Source organism: Heterodontus francisci, chromosome 7 (assembly GCF_036365525.1).
Source record: "Heterodontus francisci isolate sHetFra1 chromosome 7, sHetFra1.hap1, whole genome shotgun sequence".
Classification (NCBI taxonomy): Eukaryota; Metazoa; Chordata; class Chondrichthyes; order Heterodontiformes; family Heterodontidae; genus Heterodontus; species Heterodontus francisci.
This window is the reverse complement of record NC_090377.1, coordinates 71,596,548-71,624,043: the sequence shown is the minus strand read 5'-3', so window position 1 is coordinate 71,624,043 and position 27,496 is coordinate 71,596,548. Positions and strand designations below refer to the sequence as shown.

General features: G+C 39.8%; 3 protein-coding genes across 11 annotated transcripts in view; 2 read left to right on the top strand and 1 right to left on the bottom strand.

The window, feature by feature from the left end:
* The window catches only part of bbs5 (Bardet-Biedl syndrome 5), a 32,904-nt gene extending 28,395 nt beyond the window's left edge, over positions 1–4,509 (top strand). For all 3 annotated transcript variants that reach the window (XM_068035401.1, XM_068035403.1, XM_068035404.1), the window contains exons 8-12: positions 202–264; positions 453–587; positions 3,307–3,390; positions 4,160–4,183; positions 4,297–4,509. In XM_068035401.1, coding sequence (XP_067891502.1) covers positions 202–264; positions 453–587; positions 3,307–3,390; positions 4,160–4,183; positions 4,297–4,398 — 408 coding nt within the window. In that variant the 3' untranslated portion in view covers positions 4,399–4,509. The remainder of the gene's footprint in view (positions 1–201; positions 265–452; positions 588–3,306; positions 3,391–4,159; positions 4,184–4,296) is intronic.
* Positions 4,510–16,971: 12,462 nt separating this feature from the next.
* On the top strand, positions 16,972–26,342 carry klhl41a (kelch-like family member 41a). The gene is made up of 6 exons (XM_068035400.1): positions 16,972–18,099; positions 18,458–18,615; positions 20,748–20,855; positions 20,944–21,129; positions 25,107–25,253; positions 26,231–26,342. Exons 1-6 carry the CDS (start codon positions 16,972–16,974, stop codon positions 26,340–26,342), a joined length of 1,839 nt encoding a protein of 612 aa, XP_067891501.1.
* The window catches only part of fastkd1 (FAST kinase domains 1), a 71,000-nt gene continuing 68,406 nt past the window's right edge, over positions 24,903–27,496 (bottom strand). For 3 of the 7 annotated variants that reach the window (XM_068035396.1, XM_068035399.1, XM_068035398.1), the window contains one exon: positions 24,904–27,416. In XM_068035396.1, coding sequence (XP_067891497.1) covers positions 27,324–27,416 — 93 coding nt within the window. In that variant the 3' untranslated portion in view covers positions 24,904–27,323. Of the gene's footprint in view, positions 27,417–27,496 lie in introns of all 7 variants that reach the window. The other 4 variants (XM_068035394.1, XM_068035395.1, XM_068035393.1 and 1 more) reach the window with 2 other exon arrangements.

The following is a 27,496-nucleotide window of genomic DNA, read 5'->3' as shown; positions in this document are numbered from 1 at the left end:
AATTGTGACAATGCTGCAAATCTATCAAATATTCTACATTAGATACAGAATCTTCCATAATAATATGATGTTTACATCATCAATTTTTGGTAATCAGTGGGATATTGGGTCAATATGGTTAAAGTCTCCAGTGTTCTTAATATGATTTTTGGTTATCTTCTGATGTATGCATGGCAAAATTTATTTTGTGTTTCATTTCAGCGATCAATAAAAATCAGGGATTCAAAGTTTGGGCTAGCACTTGTAATAGAAAGTTCACAACAGGTAAGTCTTTTAAAACATTTATTTTGACAAATGTATTTTAACAAGATATATACTAGTAATACTATTCTTCCTGCATAAATCTAAATGTATATATTCTGTTTTAACAACAGACTTCAAGAATTTTTGCTTAGATATACTTATCTAGACAACCACAATTGTTGATACAATGTCTTTTTCATTATCTTTAGAGTGGAGGGTATGTGCTTGGTTTTAAAATTGATCCTGTGGAGAAACTTCAAGAGGCGGTAAAGGAGATAAATTCTTTGCATAAAGTTTACTCTGCCTGCCCTATCTTTGGAGTTCAGTATGAAATGGAGGAAAAGGTGCTTATTTGTTATATTCTAAGTTTACAATCGATTATAATGTGTTATAATTTAGATTTAATAAGGTATTTTTTTTAGGGAAAAAGTCTAACTGCTGTGAACTGTTGGAATATGTGCATAGATAGGGCTACACAGCTAGGTATACAAAATACACTTTGGCACTGATTCGTTCCCTGTGCAGCCTATGTCTGTGCTACTCTTTACTACCCTTTACAAATTGCAGCTGGTACTTAACTTCGCCATCCATTCTTGCTTAAAGGGAATGTGATTATAGAACCAGCAATATGGTGTTACACCCCTACCTCCAACTCACACTGTCTTTGAGCAGTGTTCTTCATTGGCAAGTGGTGAGTTTTCCCAGCTGTTAACTATGTCCTGAGAGTTATTCTCCTTTGAGGCAGATTAAGATAATTAATGAGAATACTGCTGAATTCAGAAATCCTCATGTTAGGGCTGGGTAATGAAGCCAAGCTTTTATTTGACTAAGATATTGAGTATATGTGGAAATGATGGTTGTGCTTTGCTGTGTCATATAGTTAAGTCAACATGTCTTCAGTTAAACTGACTGGACACTTCTTTGGGCAGACATGTCTTCCGGCCCTTGCACAGTATCATCATCTGAGTTTACTTGAGACTGTATCTGTGGTTTCTGCAACCTGCTCGATGGTATCTGCAGGGCAAACTTGTGGGAAACAGAGCAAGCTGCAATAATTTTAGTTATTTTTGATGGGTTGTACCACTGCACTTCCCCTTATTGGTGCAGACATCTGATCTTTGTTTCAGGATGCCAAAGATGTGCTTGGCCAAGACTATAGTAATAATGTGTGCCTCATTATATTGATTTAGTGTCAACCTTGGCCCAGTGTTGGCACATTACCCTCTAAGTCAGGAGGTCATGAGTTCAACCCCATTCTGGGACTTGAGCACATCGTTTGACTGGCACTCCAGTGCAATACTAGTGGAGTACTGCATTTCATCTTTTGGATGATATTTTAAAATGAGATCCTGTCTGCCACCTCAGACGGACATTAAGTGTCTTATAGCACTGTTTGAAGGAGTGCAGTAGAGTTTTCCTGGCTAACATTTATCCCTCAACCAACAACACCATTCATCTCATTGCTGTTTGTGGGACTTTGCTGTACACAGATTGGCTGCCATATTTGCCTACATTTGGCCATATTTGGCTAAACGTCAAATGTAATTAACTGAATGTAAAGCACTTTGGGACAACGTGAGGATGTGAAAGGTCATACATAAATACAAATACTTTTTTTCATCCCCTCTGTTCCTCAATGAGGTAAGCAATGATGGCTGCAGTGGATGACCTTGGTCCCCAGCATCCATCCATCTATCCAGTGTTCCTAACTCTTCAAATAGTTGTGGAACTGTAGATGGCAGTGCATTGAATGTCAGTTGCCACTGATGGAAATTAAGGTCATTGACTCATTATCTATGGTACAGACCAGCTGTATATTGATACAAGACTTTTTGTCCATCAAAGGGGTGGCTTTTGGGGTAGGAATCCCTATGGCTATATGTCTTACAATAATAGCGAGCTACACTTTGGGGAACCTACCCAGATGATAAAAGTGTAGAGGTCTTTTGTGTTACTGTGTCTTTTCTATGGGGAAAGCTGATTAATTGTGAGGTATCTGTGGCCTGTATAATGCAAGTGTTCACTGTAATTTTTGTGTAATTTGGCAGCATCTTCCTTCATTGCTTAGAATGATTGTAAAACATGAAAGTTCAAGGCTGAGATCACTTTGGCTGACTGGGCTATCTCTGTTGTTGAGGTGTTTTGCAGATCAAGGTGCACCGTTCAGTGTGTTTGGGAAAGCACAGTTTCTGGGGAACTGCATACAACTTTTGTTGAACAAGTGCAGATAAAAATGTTTGTGCCTGTATATATGGCAGGTCCTCATGACCTTAAATGCATGTGTACCTGTGTGGCATTCCTCTTGTGATTCACCTTTTTTAGAACCTCAGATAAAGAGTGATGCCTAGAAAGATAGCCATAATTCCTTTCAAAACAGCACACAATAACCAGTCCCTGGAGAAATAGGCACACAGAACAGTTGTGCAGTTTTCAGAAGCTGTCAGTTAGGTTCCAATAAGTTTCATTTTCCCTTTTTCCACATCAGCATTATAACACAGAGGCAGTAAATGGCAAACAGCTACACAGAAATATGAAAAACACTAATACACCTTCAGAAATAGCTGAACAGAGAGGTGTCCATGTAGTGCCTGTTTTACAAAAGTGCTGGAATTTCTGGAATGCTGTGGAGGCACACCGAACATGTATAGGTTACATCTTTCAATTTACATAAAAATTAGGGCATAAATGAGTCTAGCACACAGGTTCTTATGGGATCTAAGTGCCCTGTAAAGCAGGGAGCCAGCACCCAATGTGCAGTAGAACTACAGGCACCAAAGGTCATATTGCTGGCCACTTCATGTGTTGACAGTCACAAATAGTTTAAGGTGAATTCAGCTGCTGCCTAGTAAAATCACAGTAATTTACAAAAACATAGCTGTATTTGCCATAGTAACTGGTCATACTTATTTTTGTTAACAGTTGGGTTGGATTTCATTCTGTTTATTCATGAGTAAATAGAATAAAACTGATTGAAAACTAACTTTATTCTTGGATATCTCAAGGGCTAAGCAATACAGGTATAATCATGGATCTATATGTACTGTGTCAATTGTTGTGTTACAGCCTCAGCCACTTGAGGACCTGACAGTTGACCAAGTTCAAGACGATGTTGAAATTGAACCAGAGGTACAGACTGATGCTTTTGTGGTGAGTGTCCATTAAAAGGAAATTCAATCAATGTATGAAAAGAGTCTAGAGGCTATGTAGAATGTTATATTATTCAATGTTAAATTTGTATTTTTGGAAAATATACTTGTTTTTTCATTGAAAGGAAAAATATTGACTCGAGGTTACACTGGGTACTATTGATAAAAAATCTCTTCTGTTATAGTAGTTATGTGCATATTTCAGTTTGCAGTTGCATTTTTTTTTAAAGTGAGATATCTGTGCATTAAGATCACTTCTGCAAATAGGTTAAGGCTGTCTCCTCATACCATGTAACCTGAAGCATTTATTATCTGTTATATCTGTTTCCTTCATTTAATATTTAAAATAATGAATGTTCCAGATGAGCTACAGACTTGTATATAGTCCTTCATTAATTTATGGCCAGAATTTGTACAGGTAGTTCAGCCACTCATGCATATGCACGAATCCCAAAATCAACTGGAAACCTCATGCAGGTCTATCTTATCTTGCATTCTACAATATTTTTATCGTGTTTCTTTCCCTTGCCAATCTTTATGAAAATATCGCTGATGTCATTCTGAGTGCCTTGACAACACATACAAGGAGGCATAACAACAGAAAATGCAGGAAATATTCAGGTTTTGCAGTATCTGCAGAGAGAGAAACAGAGTTGTTTCAGGCTGATGACCTTTTGTCAGGAAAAAAGGTCATAAATGCAAGTTCTTTTTCTCTTTATTGCTGTAAAGTTTTCTGGTCTATATTTAATTTATTTTGTCCTCTTTTCTAGGCTTACTTTGCAGATACCAATAAGGTATTTCTAACTTCTGATCAGCTAATTGCTTATTCCGATTACATTTTGAATATGGCTACTGCTACATTTTGTGGAACTAAATTTAATGTTCTTGTATATTTTCTTTACATAAGCAACAAGACCGTGAGCCAGTTTATTCAGAGGAACTGGGGATTGCAATTGAAAAATTGAAAGATGGCTTCACTCTTCAAGGACTTTGGGAAGTGATGAGTTGAACTTCAAGTTCACTTTTGTATTGATTTGTTTTAAGAAGTTCTTGTACAGAGACTACATGATGCACATTCCAGTAATCATTGCTACTCAAAAATAAAGTCTAATAATTAAAAACAGCTTACCATTGTTCTGTTTCCTAATTATTAAAAACATCATAATTAATGTTGGTTATGAATTGTTCTTATCTTCCCCTTACTTGAAAGTTGCTGTCTTTTTAATGTTTAAACTCTCATTAAGATTTTAGATGCTGAGAACACAGTAATATTGAAAATGTTCTGTAGAAAAGTTTCAAGTGGGAAGGGAATAGTAGTAGAAGGAAAAGCCTATCTAATCCAGGCAGTGGTAGGAGACCAATGCAAAATGTTTTTAAAAAAAAATCTTATCTGATCATTTAAATTGTTGGTCTACCTTCTGAAAATTAGAAAATTAAAGATTTAATTTAAAATAAGACACTGAGATATGGCTATAATGACAGTCGACTCTCTGTTTGTAAGTGGTGGTCCTGTAACCTGAGCTAAGGGTCTTATGCTTGCCATTCAGTCCTTTTTTTGGCCTGAATTTTGCAGTGGTAGTAACGGCAAAACTGTCGGCGTTTGCCGTCATTACTCCAGTGAAACTGACAGCAACTTTGGCAGTCTGCACATTCATGAAATAATGTAGAAATCCAGAAGTTGCTATTAATTATTCTACATTCTTCCAGAAGGTGTCTGTCGAGGTTCCCTTCCCCGCACCCCCCACCCCCCAGAGTGCATTCCCTAAGCAATCAGTGAATTGATGAAGGCTTCCACTTTTACACTTAGTCTCGCTGTAAAAACCCTTAAAAAAAATTAATAATATAAATATTTCAGATTTCCAGCATCCACAGTATTTTGCTTTTATTTTAAAAATTAAACCTTGTTGAATGAGGTATAACCAGGCTTTTAACGGCATACTAAGTACATAACTACTGTTAAACACCCTTACTGGCCCTGAAAAGCTAATTTTTTTTATTTGTGGAATGTCACATTTCTTCATTATGATTGAAAATATACTTAATTTTGATATTTTTAAAGTTTATCTTTATTTTAGCTTCTATCTGAATCTAATCTAAAGGCCCGCTCGGGTCTGCAAAGGAAACCCGACCTGAGCCCGACAGAACTACATCTGACCCGAGCCTAAGCTGGCCCGAGACCTTTCATTTATTCCCGTGCCCGACCCGACCTGACCCGACCACTGGAATGTTCAGTTAACCTACCTTCCATTTTTCACTTTTTAAGCTTGTGCAGATAAGGAACAAAATCTGTAACTGGACTTGAAAGGTTGCCACATACTGGAGGTGGTGAGCCGAAGATTGTTACCATAGAAGTTAGTGATTGTTTGGTCATGAGTTAAACAGAAACCCATGGAGTTGTACCCAGACAGGTTGTCCCACACTGTACCAGTATCTGTATTGCTTAAAATAAACACAGAATTGCCCGAAGGCTCAGAAAATATCATCATACGTTACCTAGACTCCTGCTTTACAGGTTGAAATACTTGCTGCAAGTTTATCCAGTGAGCAGCTGAGATGCAGAGACCAGGAAGGTCCTGAGTGATTATTATAAAATATACAATATTTATATAAAAAAATATAAAATGATCACGGTCAGGACTCTAGTCTAGCACATTACAGTGCTGCAAGTGCAGATCTGCAGTACTGTTTGATTAAAGACTTCTGGTGGTTGATCAGCATACACATAATGGCCAGCACCTCGAATAGCCTACAAAGCAAAAAAAAGATGTGTTAATGTTGACAAAGTATTTTGAACAATTTCAAGCATTGACATTTAATACAATTTTATATGAAGGTTAGTATCACTTTTTTAATTCTTACCCTAGATTATTTGATGTCATAGATGACTCTCAACCCTCCAAAGCTTTCAGAGTGTCCATCTACCCTTTGAGATCTTTGTTTATCTGGCAGTGCTACAAAATCTTAAAATCAGCAAGTGCTGTTTGTTAATTGCTTTTACACACTGGACTGTCTTGTTGCTCTGTAAGATTACAGTTCAGTCGTAGAAGAGATAAAGCATCCTAGAAGCCCTGATTTGAAGTATTAAAATGCAAAACAAATAATCTAACAGCGATCAAATACAGTTATGTATTTATTGAACATCTTTCTTCCAGCTCCTTGAATACATAAAATTAAAGATCCCACCTCTAAGAGCCGAACTAAGTTTTTGTAGATAACTTTCAAATACACATAGTATTTCTCTTTTCTGTCAGAAATATCAGCCTGTCTATTCCGAGACTTTCAAACAATGTCTTAACCCCCTCATGATTTTTAGGCAGTCTTCTCATGAGATTATCCATTTTCTCTCTACAAAGAAAGACTTGCTCTTCTCTAGCATCTTTCACAACCTCAGGACATCCCAAACCACTTTCGACCCAATGAAGGTCTTTGTGAATTGTAGTCACTGTTGTAAAAAAGGAAACGCAGCAACCATTGCCCAAAGCAAGCTCCCACAAACAGCACTGTGATAATAACCAGGTAAAACAGAAACAAATAGTGTCAAAAAGTAGATGGGAAAAAAAACAAATAGCCTACTCCAACGAAGCACCCAATAGGCAGTTACATGAACATTTGATTTAGTAGTCTCAGGTTACAGACATAGCAAGTAAATAGTCTCAGTTACAGACATGGCAAAAAAAAAGAACAAAAGGTGTTATAAATTGTCATCTAAAAAAAGAATAGAGTCCACAGTGGAAGGCTTAAGGGCAGTCCTCTGCTGGTTGATTGTCCTTCTAGCTATGCTGAAGTTCCTCTCACTGCTGCTACTGCCCGCTGGAATGCAAAGTATACTTCTAGCCAGCCTGGCCAATTTAGGGTATGCAACACTGTGTTCCTTCCAGGAGCCCAACAGATCATGCTCCTTTGCCATCGCCAACACAGCAGGCTTCTGTGCTGTGTACTGCTGCGTTTCATCATTTGTGTCCATTTCTTGAACATTCTCCCATTCAGCAAATTTAGTCAGTGCTTTTTTGGCAGCTATAAGTTCATCGTCAACCACTTTCGTTTCCTTCACAGGGTCTTCTGTTTTAAATTAAAAGCAAAATACTGCAGATGCTGGAAATCTGAAATAAAAACAAGAAATGCTGGAAATACTCAGCAGGTCTGGCAGCATCTGTGGAGAGAGAAGCAGAGTTAACGTTTCGGGTCAGTGACTCTTCTTCGGACCCTTCTGTTTTAAAGTTGTTGATACGTCTGCGAACTTCAGAATGAACTTCGTCCCTATCACGGCTGGACAACATTCGCAGCTGATTAAATTTAGACCAGAGAAATGTTGCTATCTTGTGCAAGATATTTATATTACTTCAACTTTCTTCAGAAGGCACTCTCTCTGCCATTGCCTGACAACTTCTTGCATTGGAGTATCTGAAGAAAGTGGCATACAGAGTCGTTTTAAGTTTCTCAAACCACGGCGCAGTGGTTAGCACCGCAGCCTCACAGCTCCAGCGACCCGGGTTCGGTTCTGGGTACTGCCTGTGTGGAGTTTGCAAGTTCTCTGTGTCTGCGTGGGTTTTCCCCGGGTGCTCCGGTTTCCTCCCACAGCCAAAAGACTTGCAGGTGATAGGTAAATTGCCCCTAGTGTAGGTAGGTGATAGGGAATATGGGATTACTGTAGGGTTAGCATAATTGGGTGGTTGTTGGTCGGCACAGGCTCGGTGGGCTGAAGGGCCTGTATCAGTGCTGTATCTCTATGACTCTATGACACGGAATTACCAGGTTCAATGTAGGATACATTGGGTTTCCTCCGGGTGCTCCGCTTTCCTCCCACATGCCAAAGACTTGCAGGTTGATAGGTAAATTGGCCATTATAAATTGCCCCTAGTATAGGTAGGTGGTAGGGAAATATAGGGACAGGTGGGGAAGTGGTAGGAATATGGAATTAGTGTAGGATTAGTATAAATGGGTGGTTGATGGTCGGCACAGACTCGGTGGGCCGAAGGGCCTGTTTCAGTGCTGTATCTCTAATAAAAAATAAAAATAAAATACTGGTCTCCTTCGTGTTCCCTCTGAGCTTCATAAAATGGTCGGAGGAAATCAACCAAAAACTGCAAGACATCGGGGGCAATGATTTCCAGCCTGTAGTTTTCTCCACGCTGTTCCAGTTTCTCGTGCAGCTCATGATAAATATCCTGAATTGAATTCAGTGTCAGATACACAGTACTGTACCTTGTTTCTGTCATTGGATTTAAAGTCTTAGACAACTGTGCAGCAAGACCAGACTGCTTGACGTATGTCACCAAGGCTTTGGCATGATGTATAGGTTCTACAACATCCGGAGCTTCAGAAGCCAATTCCTTTGGATCAATTGAATGTCGAAGGACCGTGTTATTATATGTGGTCCTGACAATCCAGACATTGATATGGTCTAAGAGCAAGCATTATGTTAGCGCCTTGATCTATCACCCAGACTAATTTACTTAAATTTGCTGGGTTGAATCCAAAAGTATTCAATAGCAGCTCTAAAATCTCACGCCTGATGTTTTCGCCAGTTTTGGCGACCTCTAGTGGAAACATTGCTGTTGTTAAAACATTGAAAATCTACTGTGATGTAATGACAAGTTATCAACATATAATGGATTTTATGGTAGTCATCCGTCCACATGTCAGTTATCATTCCCACATTCACATCCTTCAGTATGTCACTAATCTGAGAAATTAGTTGTTTTCTCTTTTCTTCAGCCACATCATGATCCCTTCTTAAAACTGTAGTTGGATTTGGTAAAACACTTGATGCTGATACTCGACCGTATGTAGCACCCACATTGATAAGCTCTTGTGGTAGCTCAACAAACCCTTCACCAGAGACAGTTTGGAAAGGTCAAATATCCTTGCAACAGAGACTCACGCATTTGTCTGTAATTTGTGATTTGTGAGTGGGTGTGGTTTTTTCGCTCATCTATACAAACAAAGTTATGTACGACTGACTTGGCCCTGCTGCGGTTCGAGTACAACCTTTTTCAGTGTGCCGCTGCAAAGATGAACTTCCTGTCTTTTTGCTGTCATATTTTGGTAGAAGTTTGCAAGATTTGCATTGTACAAATCCAGTTGAACTTTTACTATCACGGAAAACAACAGCATTGAAATGTTTCCAAATAGGAGATTTACCTTTTCCAGCTACAGGACTTTCCACTGCTAAACATTCTCCAGTTGACAGCATTTGTTTTACATCCATAGTGCACTCATTGTACTTATCACTTTTGGATGGATGGAATGGAAGGAAGCTACAGCGTGAGCGCAATGATATCATAGAGATGCTCACTCACTCACTGCAGAGTCTGCAGAGTCTGGATGCACGTTTCCCTCCTTGGCATCCTGGACTCCCAGCTCAGGCAGGCTGTTCAAATTTTGACACTTACTTACTCTTACTCTACTTCCCTTTTTCTCCCAGCAGAGCAAAAGGTAGTACTGTGTGTGTCCGACCCGGACCTGGCCCAGTTCCACCCAAGCCCGAATGCCGGACCCGGAAGAGCGACCCAACCTGACACGAACCCAATACATGTCGTCGGGTTTGGGTCGAGTAGCCATGCTCTAATCCAATCATCATTTATTTTGCTGTCTGAAAATTTAAAAGTGGAGGATAAAGTGCTTTTAACTTCCTGGTTTGCTGTCTGTGAGAATACTTCCGTGTGATTGGCTGCTTACCCTGTTTGCTGACATCACTGCTGCTGAATGTTTGAAGATCCCCTTGACTTGTCCAGATATAAACTGCCGTCCGGAAAGGGGAAATGCATGTCACAGAGATTGCTAGATTTTTGTGGGCAGCAGTGCAATTAATGCCAGTGACTGGAGCAGGTTTAAGTGTTCGGTGAAAATCAAAACTATCCTTTGAAAAACAAAGGAAGGAGAATAGGGCAAAACAAACAGAAGAAAATTTAAATGAAAGGAAACTTGTCATTAGGAATTTTTGCCTTGGAAGGTTGTAAGCCTAATACAATATTGTATCTATTTGTCTGTCTTATTATTGTCAGTATGTTCATTATGTAAAAAGCATGTGTGTTTTCCTGAAATATTTTTCAGTGGGATTCTCTTTAGCAAAGGCAGAACAGTACCTGAAGAGTAATGCAGTCTATGCACTATTCCAGTGATGTAGAAAAGGGGACTTTTTTCCCGTTATTAATAATCCGGTAACTAAATCGCATTCTTAGAAACCACATATCAATGCCACGTGATTCCACGGAATTTGTGAGCTGTTTTACAGAGTAGATTTTTTGCCAATTTCAATGAAGAATTCCAGGCCTCATGATGTTGATAGTATGGTTCTCTTGTGGCTGCATGAGATGTGATGGCACATAGGAGGTAAACTGCCAGTTACAGGGCCGTTTTCATGTATAATCTTTTGTGAATCATTTGATTCCTGACAGATCTTTTTGCATAACTGCCTCTTTTTAGTACTGAATATTATCAAGTAGAGTTTTCTGAGGGAATAAGAAGGACTAGTGTGAGAACTGGAGAAAAATATCACAACCAAAAGTGCTCTTTCCGGCATGGAATTGGAAAGGAGTAAAAAGGTGTTGATTCTGAAGTTTGCCCATGTTAAAGCTGACCTGGAAGTGTGGGATGCTGACATTGGTGTGAAGTACTGATACCCTTCACTTCATGAACACAAAATTCAACATTCAGATTATACCTAGTATGATTACATACAACTCTGCCTCCATGCGTTACCTCTTGTGGACTTAAATCCATCCCACCTTAATAGATGCCACCAGTTCATTTTCTTCTGTTTTGCATGTGCATGGTCTTTGTATTTATCTTTTCTCTTCCTCCTTGAAATCATCTCTGCTGAGTCATCAGGACTTACTTTTTGTCAATGATGATCATGACACAAAATCTTCAGCGATCTTAAGTTTTCAACTACCATATGTAAAAGCTTCAATAATAGGACTTGAGATTTTAAAAACTTGTATTTTTAGCACCTTTTTCATAGTAAAACATCCCAAAATGATTCACAGGAGTGACCATCAAACAAAATTTGACACCGGGCCACTTAAAAAACTATTAGGATAGGTCAAAGAGGTAGGTGTTAAGAGGCATCTTAAAGGAGGATGGAGGCAGAGAGGTTTAAGGAGGGAATTCCAGACTTTACCACCTAACCAGCAGAAAGCACAGCCACCAACGAAGGAGTGAAGAAAATTGGGGAAGTACAAAAGGCGAGAATTGGAGGAGCGCAGTGATCTCGAGATTACAGAGATAGGGAGAGGCAAAGGCATTTATAAACAAGGATGAGAATTTTAAAATATAAAATTGAAATATCTAACTAATATATCTTGGTGCTACTGCAAGCTAACAGCTACTCTCTAAGAAAACATGCGCTTCCCTCCACTGGAATATTGCACTCAATTGCCAGGAAAAGGTGGGGTTGCTAAAAAGGCATCAGGTCAAACATGGGCAAGGAAACCTCCTGCTAATTACCACCTACCACCCTCCCTCAGCTGATGTACCAGTACTCCTCCATGTTGAACACCACTTGAGGGTAGCAAGGGTGCAGAATACACTCTGGGTGTGCTCAGTAGCACCACTACTGACCGAGCTGGCTGAGCCCTAAAGGACATAGCTGCTAGACTGGGTCTGCGGCAAGTGGTGAGGGAACCAACAAGAGGGAAAAATATACTTGACCTCGTCCTCACCAGTCAGCCTGCCAGAGATGCATCTGTCCATGACAATATTGGTAGGAGTGACCACTGCACAATCCTTGTGGAGACAAAGTCCCGCCTTCACATTGAAGATACCCTCCATTGTGTTGTGTGGCTCTACCACTGTGCTAAATGGGATAGATTTCGAACAGATCTAGCAATGCAAAACTGGGCATCCATGAGGCGCTGTGGGCCATCAGCAGCAGCAGAATTGTACTCAACCACAATCTGTAACCTCATGGCCTGGCATATCCCCCACTCTACCATTACCATCAAGCTGGGAGACCAACCCTGGTTCAATAAAGATGGCCGAGGGCATGCCAGGAGCAGCACCAGGCAAACCTCAAAATGAGGTGTCAACCTGGTGAAGCTACAACCCAGGACGACTTACATGCCAAACTGCATGAGCAGCATGTGATAGGCAGAGCAAAGCGATCCCATAACAAAGGGATCAGATCTAAGCTCTGTACTCCTGCCACATCCAGTCGTGAATGGTGGTGGACAATTAAACAACTAACTGGAGGAGGTGGCTCCAGAAATATCCCCATTCTCAATGATGGGGGAGCCCAGCACATCAGTGCAAAAGATAAGGCTGAAACATTTGCAACAATCTTCAGCCGGAAGTGCCGAGTTAATGATCCATCTCGGCATCCTCCTGAAGTCCCCAGCATCACAGATGCCATTCTTCAGCCAATTCGATTCACTCTGCATGATATCCAGAAATGACTGAAGGCACTGGATACTGCAAAGGCAATGGGCCCTGACAACATTCCGGCAATAGTACTGAAGACCTGTGCTCCAGAACTTGCCGCACCCCTCGCCAAGCTGTTCCATTGCAGCTACACCACTGGTATCTACACGGAAATGTGGGAAATTGCCCAGGTATGTCCTGTACACAAAAAGCAGGACAAGTCCAACCCAGCCAATTACCGCTCCATCAGTCTACTCTCAATCATCTGTAATGTGATGGAAGGTGTCATCGACAGTGCTATCAAGCGGCACTTGCTTAGCAATAACCTGCTCAGTGACGCTCAGTTTGGGTTCCGCCATGGCCACTCAGCTCCTGACCTCATTATAGCCTTGGTTCAAACATGGACAAAAGAGCTGAACTCAAGAGGTGAAGTTAGAATGACTGCCCTTGACATCAAGGCGGCATTTGACCGAGTATGGCATTGAGTCCCAGCAAAACTGAAGTCAATGGGAATCACGGGGAAAACCCTCCGCTGGCTGGAGCCATACCTAGCGTAAAGGAAGATAGTTGTGGTTGTTGGAGGTCAATCATCTCAGCTCCCTGTCATCACTGCAGGAGTTCCTCAGGGTAGTGTCCTAGGCCCAACCATCTTCAGTTGCTTCATCAATGGCCTTCCTTCAATCATAAGGTCAGAAGTGGGGATGTTCACTGATGATTGCACAATGTTCATCACCATTCGAGACTCCTCAGATACTGAAGCAGGCTGTGTAGAAATGTAGCAAGACCTGGACAATATCCAGGCTTGGGCTGATAAGTGGCAAGTAATGAGATAGATTTCGAACAGATCTAGCAATGCAAAACTGGGCATCCATGAGGCCCTGTGGGCCATCAGCAGCAGCCACACAAGTGCCAGGCAATGACCATCTCCAACAAAAGAGAATCTAACCCTCTACCCTTGATATTCCATGGCATTACCATCGCTGAATCCCCCACTATCAACATCTGGGGGTTACCATTGACTGGAAACTGGACTGGAGTAGCTATATAAATACCATGGCAACAAGAGCAGGTCAGAGGCTAGGACTCCTGCAGCGAGTAACTCACCTCCTGACTCCCCAAAGGCTGTCCACCATCGACAAGACACAAGTCAGGAGTGTGATGGAATACTCTTCACTCGCCTGGATGGGTGCAGCTCCAACAACACTCAAGAAGCTCAACATCATCCAGGACAAAGCAACCCCCTTGATTGGCACTCCATCAACAAACATTCACTCCCTCCACCACCGATGCACAGTGGCAGCAGTGTGTACCATCTACAAGATGCACTGCAGCAACATACCAAGGCTCCTTAGACAGTGCCCTCCAAACCCAAGACCTCTACAACCTAGAAGGATAAGGGCAGCAAATGGTTTGGAACACCACCATCTGCAAGTTCCCCTCCAAGCCACATATCATCCTGACTTGGAACTATATCGCCGTTCCTTCACTGTCACTGGGTCAAAATCCTGGAACTCCCTTCCTAACAACACTGTGGGTGTCCCTACCCCACATGGACTGCAACAGTTCAAGAAGGCAGCTCACCACCACCTTCTCAAGGGAAATTAGGGATGGGCAATAAATGCTGGTCTAGCCAGCGACGCCCACATCCCATGAATGAATGAAAGAAATTGTAAGCAATCAAGCGAGAGAGCTCTGGGTGCTGGCAGGCTGGTTTGTGGGATCAATGAGGCTCAGCTGGGACCTAGAAAGTATAATGTGCTGAGATATGGAAGTAAATGTAAATAGTTGTAATACTGCAAGTACTGAGAGGTAGAACGTGAAGCATTGTGAGGAACTAAGAAAATAGAAGTGGGAGCTGGTTGCTGGGACCAGTGAGTATCTGTCTGTTTCCCTATCTTTCGTTCCATCACACTCTCCCCTTTTTCTGTCTTCTTTCTCAAATCTTGCTTTCCTCATTTACTTTCACTCCCTCACTTCCATCCTTCATTTCTTGCCCTCTCACTTTCACCTCAATTTTTTTTCACGGCTTCCTTCATCTTTCATTCTTCTTTCACCAATCATCAGGTTGGGAAGCACTTGGGCTGAGTGAGTGAACAAATGAATTTGTAAACACTAAGTGGATGAGGTGGGCTAAGAAGCACTCAGGAAGATAAGTAACTAGTTAGGCTAGAAAGCTTTTGGAGCTTTGGGTTGGATAAATACAAAGTGGGTGGTTGGAGAGGCACCCCTGTTTGGATGAGCAAGTAAGCAAGCTGACAAACACTTTGGTTGGGCTGCAAGCAATTGAACTGTAAAGCACAATGGGGGATTGAGGAATCAGGAGGGCCAGAGGGGGAGGCAATATGTAAGCCAAGAATTCAGTTCTCTTGCTTTGGTTCTTCTACTGTATTTTGCTGACTAGAATCCCAACTACAGTCAGCAAATACAGTGGAAGAGCAAAGAAAATTGTCTCGACAACAGGGCAGATCTGGTGGGTCAGGCTGAGCTGGAAAAGAGTTGAGTGAAAAGACAAGATTGGACCAAAGCACCAATGGAAGAGGGGTCATAGTTGATCAATATGATGGCTTGAGCACAAGCTTCCCCACCTGCTCTCAGCCTAGGATGATTTGGGTCATATTTGCTGGAGATGTAAATGGAACAGCCAATAGCAAATGCATTTCCTTCAATGGAGGATATTATACCCTCAAAAATAATATTTTGGCAAAGTAAATCGAAGTTGAATCTTTGAAGCCCATTGTTCAATACAGTATGCAGACCAATAAAGATCCAAACAAGACTTCTGAATTACTGAATTGATAGCACTAAAAAAGATGGTTCATTTTGATCTTGTAGATTTAACAGCATAGTCTTCCAACTATACTGTTGACTATTAAATTATTTATGAAATATTTTCTTACATAACAACTACATTATACACTTGCCAAATTTTAAGGATGCTAGCTCATATGTATGCTGGGAACGATGAGTCACATTGTTTTATTAAAGTAGTGAGACAAATGTTAAGTTTACTAACGAGTCAGGTTGATCAACTTTTATACCTAAAAATGGGCATGACAGTGGTGACCACTACTTTCAGCTGTTCAGCAGTTGACCTTGCTTGTAAAAGACTAGAGTGAGTAAGTTACTTGAAGATAAAAACAGGGTAACCACAAACACAATTTTCAAGCTAAAAAGTGGGTTTGGGGATTTATAAAAGTTTAAAATATTTTCTGGGTGAGTTCTCAGTTCCATAATAGGTGTTGGCAAAGGATTTTGCTTACTGCCGCATGTAAATTTGTCATTCAACTTTCACATTTACATTTGAGCAATGTAAGGTATTTTAACTAAGAAATCTAGTCTATCCATAAACAAAACTAAGTCGTACCCTTTACATAGGTGAATATGTTGTAAATGTATTCACATGGTCTGTTGCTTAATTCAGAGTCCAAAAAGTGTTTTATAGCTATGTTTTATTTGTGTATTAAAATATTTCATATTTTTATTTCATGTAATATTGATGTCAGCAGTCTATAAACATCTTGCTATTAGTCAAATTTAAAAATGCTTATATATTAACATTTGAAAAGCATGTTTGTAAACTCAGTTACCTGAAGACTAAATTTTACGATGAAGACACATTAAAAGAACATAGTATGAGAAGCTTGAGTAGATTACATTCCGTTGTACTAACTTCTGAGGTAGTAGTCATAATTTGATAAAGTAATGTCATTAAAAATTATTTTGATCATGTTAAAATCGATCTTAAGAACTCTAAAAGCCTTTAATCAACACCCTAAGCGCAGTTGTGATTAATTGGGAACAGCTGTATGGGCGTGACTTGTGATTTGAGAGTCTGTACGAGAAGTTAGTAGTAGGATTTACTATGTAACGTGTGATATTCATGGCTCGGATACACATTAGATATGACGGTGTCTCAATATGATAAAAATAACTAAATTTAATTCCCTTAGTAATAGTTCCCGATAGTGATTGCCTGTCTGTCCTGTTTTACTCCTAAGCCGATCACAGTTGTCTCTTTGCGTCTACAGCAGCTGCCAAAGTGAGGTCTGTTTTCCACATTGGTTAACCTGAATTCCAACGCACAGGGTCTCTCTCTATATTTAGCTTGAAGAGTTAAATTACAAGCTCTTCAAGTGCAGCAAGCCACTGCGATCTGCCTTTTTCAGCCAGACCCGGTGCGGCAAACGCCACCTGCTCTCTTCGCCTCCAAATCTACATTACCATGGACCTTCGTAAAGATATAAGGGAAGAATCTCGGCTTTATCAAACCACCCTACTTCAGGATGGACTGAAAAAACTACTGGATGAGAACAAATTTGTTGATTGTTCCCTGAAGGTTGGCAATAAGTTCTTCCCTTGCCATCGACTAATCCTGGCAGCGTGCAGCCCTTACTTCCGTGAATATTTCTTTTCAGAAGAAAATGAGGAGAAAAAACGGGAGGTGATTCTGGAAGATGTTGACGAAAATGTCGTGGATATGATCCTGAAGTACCTGTATTCTTCTGAGATTGAACTGACCGACGAGAACGTGCAAAATATTTTTGCTGCGTCCAGCCGCTTTCAGATCCCCTCCGTTTTCACATTGTGTGTCACCTATCTTCAAGAAAAGTTGTCTGTTCGCAACTGCCTGGCCATATTCAGACTAGGACTCCTTCTTGATTGTCCTCGGCTTGCTCTTGCTGCCCGCGAATTTGCGTCCGCTCGTTTTGAACAACTCTGTGAAGATGAGGATTTTCTGCAACTTGGTTCGCATGAGCTCATCGGCATAATTGCGAATGACGCATTAAATGTAGAGAAGGAAGAGGTTGTATTTGAAGCTGTAATAAGATGGGTCCGAAATGACAAAGAGAACAGGGTCAAAAGTTTAGGAGAAATCTTTGACTGCATCCGTTTTCGTCTTATGGCTGAGAAATATGTCAAAGACCACGTCGAAAAAAATGACATTGTTAAGGCTAATCCAGATCTGCTGAAGAAGATTCAGATGATTAAAGATGCGTTTGCGGGGAAACTTCCCAAACCTGCTAAAGTAGGAGAGAAAAACGCGAAGAAAGGACAGGGTGATGAAGATCTGGTTAATGGTGACGTAGGTGATGAAGATCTGCTCCCTGGTTTCCTGAATGACATTCCCAGACATGGCATGTTCGTCAAGGATATGATCATGTTCATTAATGATTCAGTGGCAGTGGCATATGATCCAAACCCAAATCAATGCTTTCTGGCTGCAGTAGGTGATCAGATTCCCAGAAACCATGTTAGTTTAGTTACAAAGGGAAACCGAATTTTTGTTGCTGGTGGGTTATACGTGGATGAAGAAGTTAAAGAACATCCTTACCACTGCTATTTCTACCAGGTATACATAATTCTACCGAATTGTGATTTGTGTTGTGTTTTGGAACTTATATGTTAATATTAATCATTTATTTTAAGTATTTCCAACATAAATCTACAAAAATGTTATTTAAAAAATATTTTAAGCGACCTACTCGATTTCAATTTATCCTCGTTCCCTTTTTCTGTTCTGTTCAGAATTATTGTGGAAATTGATGTTATTTAAAAGACCTTATACAAAATGTGATAATTTAATGAAATCAATGTGCTGCATCGCGAATTTCTTTCAAATCTCATTCGGATTTATGAATACATTTGTAAGTGAATTAAATCTGTAAAGAAATCGGTCACAAATTAAAATCACTTGTCTTATGTTTTAGTTTGACAACATCACTGGTGAATGGGACGGCTTGCCACCACTGCCTTCAGCCAGGTGCCTCTTCGGGATGGGAGAAACAGAGAACTGCCTTTATGTGATTGGTGGCAAGGATCTTCCAAATGAACAATCGCTGGATTCAGTATTTTGCTATAACATGAAGTAAAGTCAGATTGTTTTCCTTTTAAACGAAATATTATCTTGAATTATTTTTATAAGCTCTACATATTCATGTATAAAATGACGTATAACAAAATGCTTCTACAAACCCGTTGTAGTCAAACAGAACCAATCTTTTTCTTGAAATTTTGAGAACTATTGGGTGCGATTTCAATTATCATTTAATGTTAATCGTGAGTAAATTACATTGAGTACGAAGATCTATATATTTACATAACATAATAGCGTCATTAAGAATATGAGCCCCATCCACAACAGGAGCATTTTAGCCTCGATCCGTTCATTTAAATAACAAAAACAAGAAATGCTGGAATCACTCAGCAGGTCTGGCAGCATCTGTGGAAAGAGAAGCAGAGTTAACGTTTCGGGTCAGTGACCCAAAACGTTAACTCTGCTTCTCTTTCCACAGATGCTGCCAGACCTGCTGAGTGATTCCAGCATTTCTTGTTTTTGTTTCAGATTTCCAGCATCCGCAGTATTTTGCTTTTATTTCGTTCATTTAAATAGTCGGGCCCACAATCGGATTGGTTGTATCAGTCTGGGAATTGACTGCAACATTTACAATTTGTAACTTGTATATTATATGGCATTCACAAGATGCAGCTAGAGACATTGATAACAAAGACAGATGAACCACAATGGGAAAGGTAGTTCTTCAGATAAAGCTCTGACTATCCAATACCATCTATGCCATTGGGGCCTGTCACTCCTTTTGGGATTAGGTTTTTGAAAAAGGCGCTTAGCTTTCTTCAGTCCGATTTTCATTGTTTATTGAGCTATTGCACATTAAGGAGACGTTTGATACTTGACCTTGGATTTCAGGTGAGTTTTCAACAACTGTACTGTTGAACAACTTCACTTTATTCATAGAAACATGATTCCATCCATTTCAAGAGTTATGATAATGGCGTTGACTTTGACATTTGAAACAGATTTTACTATCTTTCTCTATTCCAACTGATAAGTGCAATTTGGAGCTAATATTTAATCACTGACAAGCTAATAGTATGGTTTTTCATTTTTAGACATGGTATGCAAATACCTGTTCTTTTGTATAACTGATCTCCCCTAACTTCAGAAACATTACTAATTTTTGGCTAAAGCTTTATGTTATGGCCATATGGTAAAGGGTGTGGGTGGTTCCCACTGTTCACCTCCCAACTGATCACAGCAAGTGTTTTTGTTCCTAACCCCTTGTTTTAACCCCTTGTGTTTTATTTTTCAAATAACCAATGACAGGTTTTCTTGTAGGCTTAAAACAGAAGATTAACTATTTATTGAACAATATTCATTCCCGAAATGGTGGCAACCACACCCACGCAACACATTCACTTGCACACATGCATGCAAGGATAGATAGAGAGAAAAAGGGTAAGTGGTTTGAAGTGAGGTAGGTGTCCGGGGTTCATGGTAAACCTTTTGAATCTTCTGGAGGACAGTTTCTCTTTTAAAGATGCAGGCCTGTGTTGTTTGTCGATGTTCTGATGGTTGAGAATTCAGTCTGGAGGCGGTGGTCACTTTCAGTTTGCTGCTGCACCCAGTTGAAGTGTGGATTTCACAGCAGGGCTGCTTCTTTGATTTTTGCCAGATCTCTCACAGCTCTTGGCTGGACAGACTTTTGGGATGTTGTGATCTTTCCCCTCTCTCACCAGAGAGCTACTTTTTAAGGTAAAAACCTCTCACATGTTGCCTCTGCTGGGAGACAAAGAGCCCCTTCCCTGTGATGACCACTTCACACCTTCTTTGTTTCAGAAGAACCTATTCAATTCTGGAAGGTTTCTTGATGGGTTCAAGTTGGGTGTAATTGACACCTCTTAGCATGGAATGTATCCTTTTGTCCTTAACAGACAGTTTGAATATTCAGAGCCACGTCATCTGATCTTCGGTGACCATTTTGCAGCACCTATTCCACTTTTTTAAACAGTCAATTTTTATAATTTATCAGTTTGGGTTCTGTACTTTCATCACTACACTTCTTGTGAGCATGATATTTAGTATATCTCTATGCAAACTAAGTGAACTAATGTTGTAATTTTAAAATCTGATTCACATTATCCTGATTAGTGAAGGGTACAGTAAGAATTTGGTTTTAATGGAAATGTAATTTTTTTCAGCAACCTAAAATGGAATGAATCCAAAGCATTCCCACTCAAGATTTATGGCCACTCTGTGGTCTCACATAATGGCTTAATCTATGTTATTGGCGGGAAGACTGATGACACGTAAGTATTATGTACATTGCCCACATTAAGGATTACTTCCAGGCTGGCATAATTGATCATTTTAATCATATTTTTAATTTATTCACAGTAAATGTGTCAATAAATTGTTTGTCTACAATCCTAAAAAGTCTGAGTGGAGGGAGCTGGCAGCTATGAAAACAGCACGTGCCATGTTTGGAGCTGCTGTCCATCAAAGCAAAATCTGGGCTGTTGGAGGAGTCACTGATGATGGCCTGACAGCTGCAGCTGAAGCATATGACATCATGAATAATAAGTGAGTGAAACCAAAAATATGAAAGTTGGCCTTTTCAGCCTGCAAAGGAGATACCGGAGATGTGATCTTGTGGTATTTAAAATAGTTAAGGGTCTGGAATTGGGAATACTAATTTAAATTGAGAGAATGACAAGAAAGCACAGGCTTAAACTAATAAAAGGTACATTTAAATTGATGTCCAAAAAGTGGTCAATACATCAGCTGATTTCCAGGAAGAGTAGTGAAGGCAAAAATTCTATGATCTTTGAAAAAACAATTGGATGATGCAATTTTGCGACTGTAGGATCTTTCTGAAGATGTTGACAAATACGTTGTGAACTTCATTTTAAAAAAAAACTTTTTAATAGTGGTAAGATATCATAGAATCATAGAAAGTTTAAGGCACAGAAAGAGGCCACTTGGCCCATCATGTCTGTGCTGGCCGAAAAATTATCCACCTATTCTAATCCCGCCTTCCAGCATTTGGTCCGTAACCCTGCAGATTACGGCACTTCAGGTGCTTATCCAGACTCCTTTTGAAGGAGCTGAGGGTTTCTGCCTCAACTACCCTTTCAGGCAGTGAGTTCCAGCCCCCACCACCCTCTGGGTGAAAAAGTTTTCCTCATCTCCCCTCTAATTTTTCTACCAATCACTTTAAATCAATGCCCCCTCGTCCCTGACACCTCTGCTAAGGTGAATAGACCCTTCACCTTCACTCTATCCAGGCCCCTCAAAATTTTGTACATTTCAATCAGATCTCCCTCAGCATTCTCTGTTCTAAGGAGAACAACCCCAGTCTATACAATCTTTTCTCATAGCTGTCTTTTTCCAGTCCTGGCAACATCTTCATAAATCTCCTCAACATTAGCGAAGCAGGCAGGGACTAGGGTCAGAGACCAAGATTATCAAAAGGCACTAAGGAATAGATTCCATGCCTTTGGGTAGAAGAGAATGGGAAAGATAATGCAGGGTCATAGATAGTATCATCCCCGATCCTGCCATGTAATATCACAAAGGAGGCCCCCACCACTCTACAGTATAATATGCAAGTTTATATTAAAAACATGAAGTCCTGAACAACATTCAGGCTTGGGCTGATAAGTGGCAAGTAACATTTATGCCACACAAGTGCCAGGCAATGACCATTCAAACAAGTAAGAATCTAACCATCGCTCCTTGACATTTAATGGCATTTTCATTGCTAAATCTCCCACCATCAACATCCTTGGGGTTACCAGTGACTTAACTGGACCAGTCATATAAATACTGGGGCTACAAGAGCAGGTCAGCGGCTGGGAATTCTGCGGCGAGTAACTCATCTCCTGACTCCCAATGCCTGTCCAACATGTAGAAGGCACAAGTCAGGAGTGTGATGGAATACTCTCTACTTGCCTGAATGAGTGCAGCTCTAACAACTCTCCAGGAACTCAACATCATCCAAGACAAAGCCACCCACTTTATCAGCACCCCATCCACCACTTTGAACATTAACCCCTTCCATCACCAGTGCACAGTGTGTACCATCTACAAAATGCATTAGAGTCAGAGTTATACATCACAGAAACAGGCCCTTCGGGTCTGTGCTGGCCATCAAGTACCTATCTATTCTAACCCCATTTGCCAGCAATTGGCCCATAGCCTTGTATGCTGTAGCATTTCAATTGCTTATCTAAATACCTCTTAAATGTTGTGAGGATTCCTGCCTCTACCACCCCTTCAGGTATGTACCAGATTCCAACCACCCTCTGGGTGAAATTTTTTTTCCTCAAATCCCCTCTAAACCTCCTGCCCCTTACCTTAAATCTATGCCCCCCTGGTTATTGACCCCTCCACTAAGGGAAGAAGTTTCTTCCCATCTATCCTATCAATGCCCCTCATAATTTTGTATACCTCAATCAGGACCCCATCAGCCTTCTCTGCTCTAAGGAAAACAACCTTAGCCTTTTCAGTCTCTCTTCATAGCTGAAATGCCCCAGCCCAGGCAATATCCTGGTGAATATCTTCTGCACCCTCTTCAGTGCAATCACATCCTTCCTATAGTGCGGTGACCAGAACTGTACACAGTACTCCAGCTGTGGCCTAACTAGTGTTTTATACAGCTCCATCATAACCTCCCTGCTCTTATGTTCTATGCCTCGGCTAATAAAGGCAAGTATTCCATATGCCTTCCTACATATATACATGTGCTGCTGCCTTCAGTGATCTATGGACCAGTACACCAAGGTCCCTCTGACCCTCTGTACTTCCTAGGGTCCTACCATCCATTGTATATTCCCTTGCCTTGTTAGTCCTCCCAAGATACTTCACCTCGCACTTCTCAGGATTAAATTCCAATTGCCACTGCTCTGCCCATCTTACCAGCCCATCTATATCATCCTGTAATCTAAGGCTTTCCTCCTCACTGTTTACGACACCACCAATTTCCGTGTCAACTGCAAACTTACTGATCATACCTCCTATATTCATGTCTAAATCATTAAGGTACACGACAAACAGCAAGGGTCCCAGCACCGATCTCTGCGGTACACCACTGGTTGCAGGCTTCCACTCGCAAAAACAACCCTCGACCTCCTGCCAATTAGCTAATTTTGGATCCAATTTGTCAAATTGCCCTGGATCCCATGGGCTCTTACCTTCTTAACCAATCTCCCATGTGGGACCTTATCAAAAGCCTTACCAAAGTCCGTATAGACATCAACTGCCTTATCTTCATCTACACATCTAGTCACCTCCTCGAAAAATTCAATCAAGTTTGTTAGACACTATCTCCCCCGACAAAGCCATGCTATCCCTGATTAATCCCTGCCTCTCCAAGTGGAGATTAATCCTGTCCCTCCGAATGTTTTCCAATAGTTTCTCTACTACTGATGTTAGACTCACTGGTCTGTAATTACCTGGTTAATCCCTGCTACCCTTCTTGAATAATGGTACCACATTCACTGTCTTCTGTGGTACCTCTCCTGTGGCCAGAGAGGATTTGAAAATTTGTGTCAGAGCCCTTGCTTTCTCCTCCCTCGCGCCTCACATAACAACCTGGGATACATCTCATCTGGGCCTGGGCATTGCAGCAACACACCAAGGCTCCTTCTACAGCACCTTTCAAATCTGCAACCTCTAACCACCTAGAAAGACAAGGGCAGCAGATGCATGGGCACAACACCACCTGCAAGTTTCCCTCCAAGCCACATATCATCCTGTCTTGGAACTACATCACCATTCCTTCACTGTCGCTGGGTCAAAATCCTGGAACTCCTGTCCTAATAGCACTGCGGGTGTACCGACACCATATTGACTGCAGTGTTTCAAGAAGGCAGCTCACCACCACCTTCTCAAGGCCAAAGAGGGATGGGCAATAAATGCTGGCCTTGCCAGCAATGCTCACATCCCAGGAATGAATAAAAAGAAAACTGAGTCAGTGGTCTAGTGAAATGCTATATAAAAATGCAAATTGTTGGTGCCACCATAGGCAAAGGCTCAGAGAAACATACAGTTGTGGGAATGATTTTGGAAATCCAAGTCTAAAAAAATTTGGTACATGCGCAAAGTTGCTAATGAAGGTTAAAAAAATGGTTGCATGCTGTATTTTGTGTACCTTTTCAAAAAATACAGCCATCTGGTGACATCAGAACACAAATTAATTTTAGCCCAAGCTAAACTTTATACTACACTATACAAGGTACGCTAGCAGACAAACTTTAGTATAGTGTATAGAATATTTTATCAAATATTGATTCAAAAATCATGCAGTGGTGCAACTTCACAATCTGTGCACTTCTATCGGCAGGATTAGTTTGAAGGATAAAATGCAAACAAAATTCTTCACAAATTACATGCCATCTTCATAAATTTCTAAATGAACGATGCTCAAAATTTATTTTGACGCTTTTTCTTAAGAATACGCAAGCCAAAAAGCCATACAACCATTTGTAGAAAGTGAACATATCCATTGTTCAATAACTATTGTAATATATTGTTATATTCTTATTTGACTATCACAGATGGGAAATAATGCCTGAATTCCCACAAGAGAGAAGCTCTATAAATATCATCAATATGGCTGGATCACTTTATGCTATTGGAGGTTTTGCTATGATTCAGCTGGAAAATAAAGAATTTGCTCCTTCAGAATTCACTGACGTGTGGAAGTAAGTCTATATTCTGGAATACCAGCTGGCCTCTTTCTTTGACCATAGGTAATCTGGAACATACTTGCAATGTTTAACTGCTAAGCAGCAGTTGTGTTCAACTGTAGGCAAGTGCTCTATATAGAATTGTTTTAAGATTAAATATAAACTAATGGTGGTTACTAGAAAGATTGTTCAGGATTGGCAGCTGACTGCAAAGCTCCAGGTCTTCCTCTCAGTAAAAACCCACATTAATCAAGATTAGAACCAGAGAAATATTAAAAACTATGTTGTAATTTTTAAAAGAATAAATCTCTTCAGCCTTCTCTACTCCAGTGGAACTAGGCAATCTTTCCTCAACAATAGATTCCTATCCCTGACATATTTTGGAGAGTCTTCATCATACATTCTCAATGGTTTTGATACCTTCTGTATAATAGGATCTCCAAAACTATACACCTTTGTCCATCTATGGTTTACCCAATCTTTAGTATAACTTCATTATATCTTTACTCTTGTACTCTATGTCCCAATTTATAAAATATTTATATATATATAGCCTTAGATGTGAGAAGACCAGAATAACCTTCACACCTTTTCCCTCTTCTTGCATGAGGTAGCGGTCATCCTGACCTGCTGAGTATTTTCAATATTTTGTTTTTATTTTGGAATCCTGCCTGTTTTCTAAATGAAAAAGGTATTTTCCTACCAAAGCGCTAAATAAATGTGAAATTTGATCAAATTACTTTATACTTTTGAAATTTCAAATTTAATTTCTCCAGTTGCAGCAGATTCTTTACATCCCGATTAAGTGTTCAGATTATGCAACAAATACAGTCCCTTACTAAATCACTCATTGCTTTAAAATAAAAAAATAGAAAAAATGAATTATATATATGGATGCTGTACACACTTTGAATATTTTGTTAAATTTTACATGAATTGTCATGTAAAAACTAAGCTTTTGAACATACTAAAATGCATTTGTATTTTTTTAGATATGAAGATGACAAGAAGGAATGGTGTGGCATGGTGAAGGAAATTAACTATGCTGCAGGAGCCACATGTCTTGCTGTACGCCTCAACATGTTCAGACTTAGCAAATTATAAGTAGTTCCATACTGTTATTAATATCTCTGCTATATGAAAGATAAACATAATTGGGGTATGGTAGCAATTGAAATTATTACTCCACATAATTAAACTCTGTACAAAATTGACTGGTTTAATTCTCAAATAACAATGTTGCACCATACCTAATGTGGTCAAAAGATTCCAGGCAGGTGTCAAGTCGTGATGCACTGAAGGGGTACAGAACATATACGCGTGCCGTAGAAGCTGAAACCACACACTAGTGTGTAAGATTATTTGCAATGCAAAATAAATGCATATATATGTAATTATAAATGTTAAATTGAAAGTAAAACAAGTACATTCAACCTCCTCTCTATAGTTCACATACAACTTACATTAATCCCACGAGCCTTGATTTTTTTTATATAAATATAGAAGTTGTGGAATTCACAAGCCTTCTTTAAAATGATATTCCCTCACTAGTTTTCATTCACTAACTGAATTTTCTTCTCAAATGAATTCCAGAATATTTGCAGAATAACTAATGATTCTACAATGTTCAGATTTTACTGTTTGCTGAAACACTTGGTGTGCATTTAAAGAACACTTAATTCACTGGTTATTCTAATACTACTTGGAGAATTGCCTTGATTAACATCCATATTCTTTTTTAAAAATTCAAATAACTCATTATCCTCACATACATTAGTATATCTATATACTTTATTTCCCACTGTACAGAAATTTCATCAAGATATTGCATATTTAATATGGCCAACCTCCAATTTGGGAACTTCTTACCAATATTGGGTACATTCCTTAAATGTGATCCTTATATTTTACTATTTTAAAATACCGATATGGAATTTCAATCTTTTTGACAATAGAATTAAGATTTGGGATTTAGAAATAGTAAAAATGAACAGTACAAGACTAAACCTGCTTTATTAAAATATTCAATTCATTTCCACACATGAACATGCTACAATCAGTTTGGTTAAAATTTGGTTCATGATTTCAAGATCCTTCTGCAAATATCTTCTGTTTAAGATATTCTATCCATGCATCCTTTGTTGACAATTCCATGGAATTCCATTCAAAATGAGGGATCTATAATTTCAGAAAAGGCAAAACTTTAAAATTCCATAATATATATTGTTGTACTAAGTTGCATTGCAAGAAATAAAATT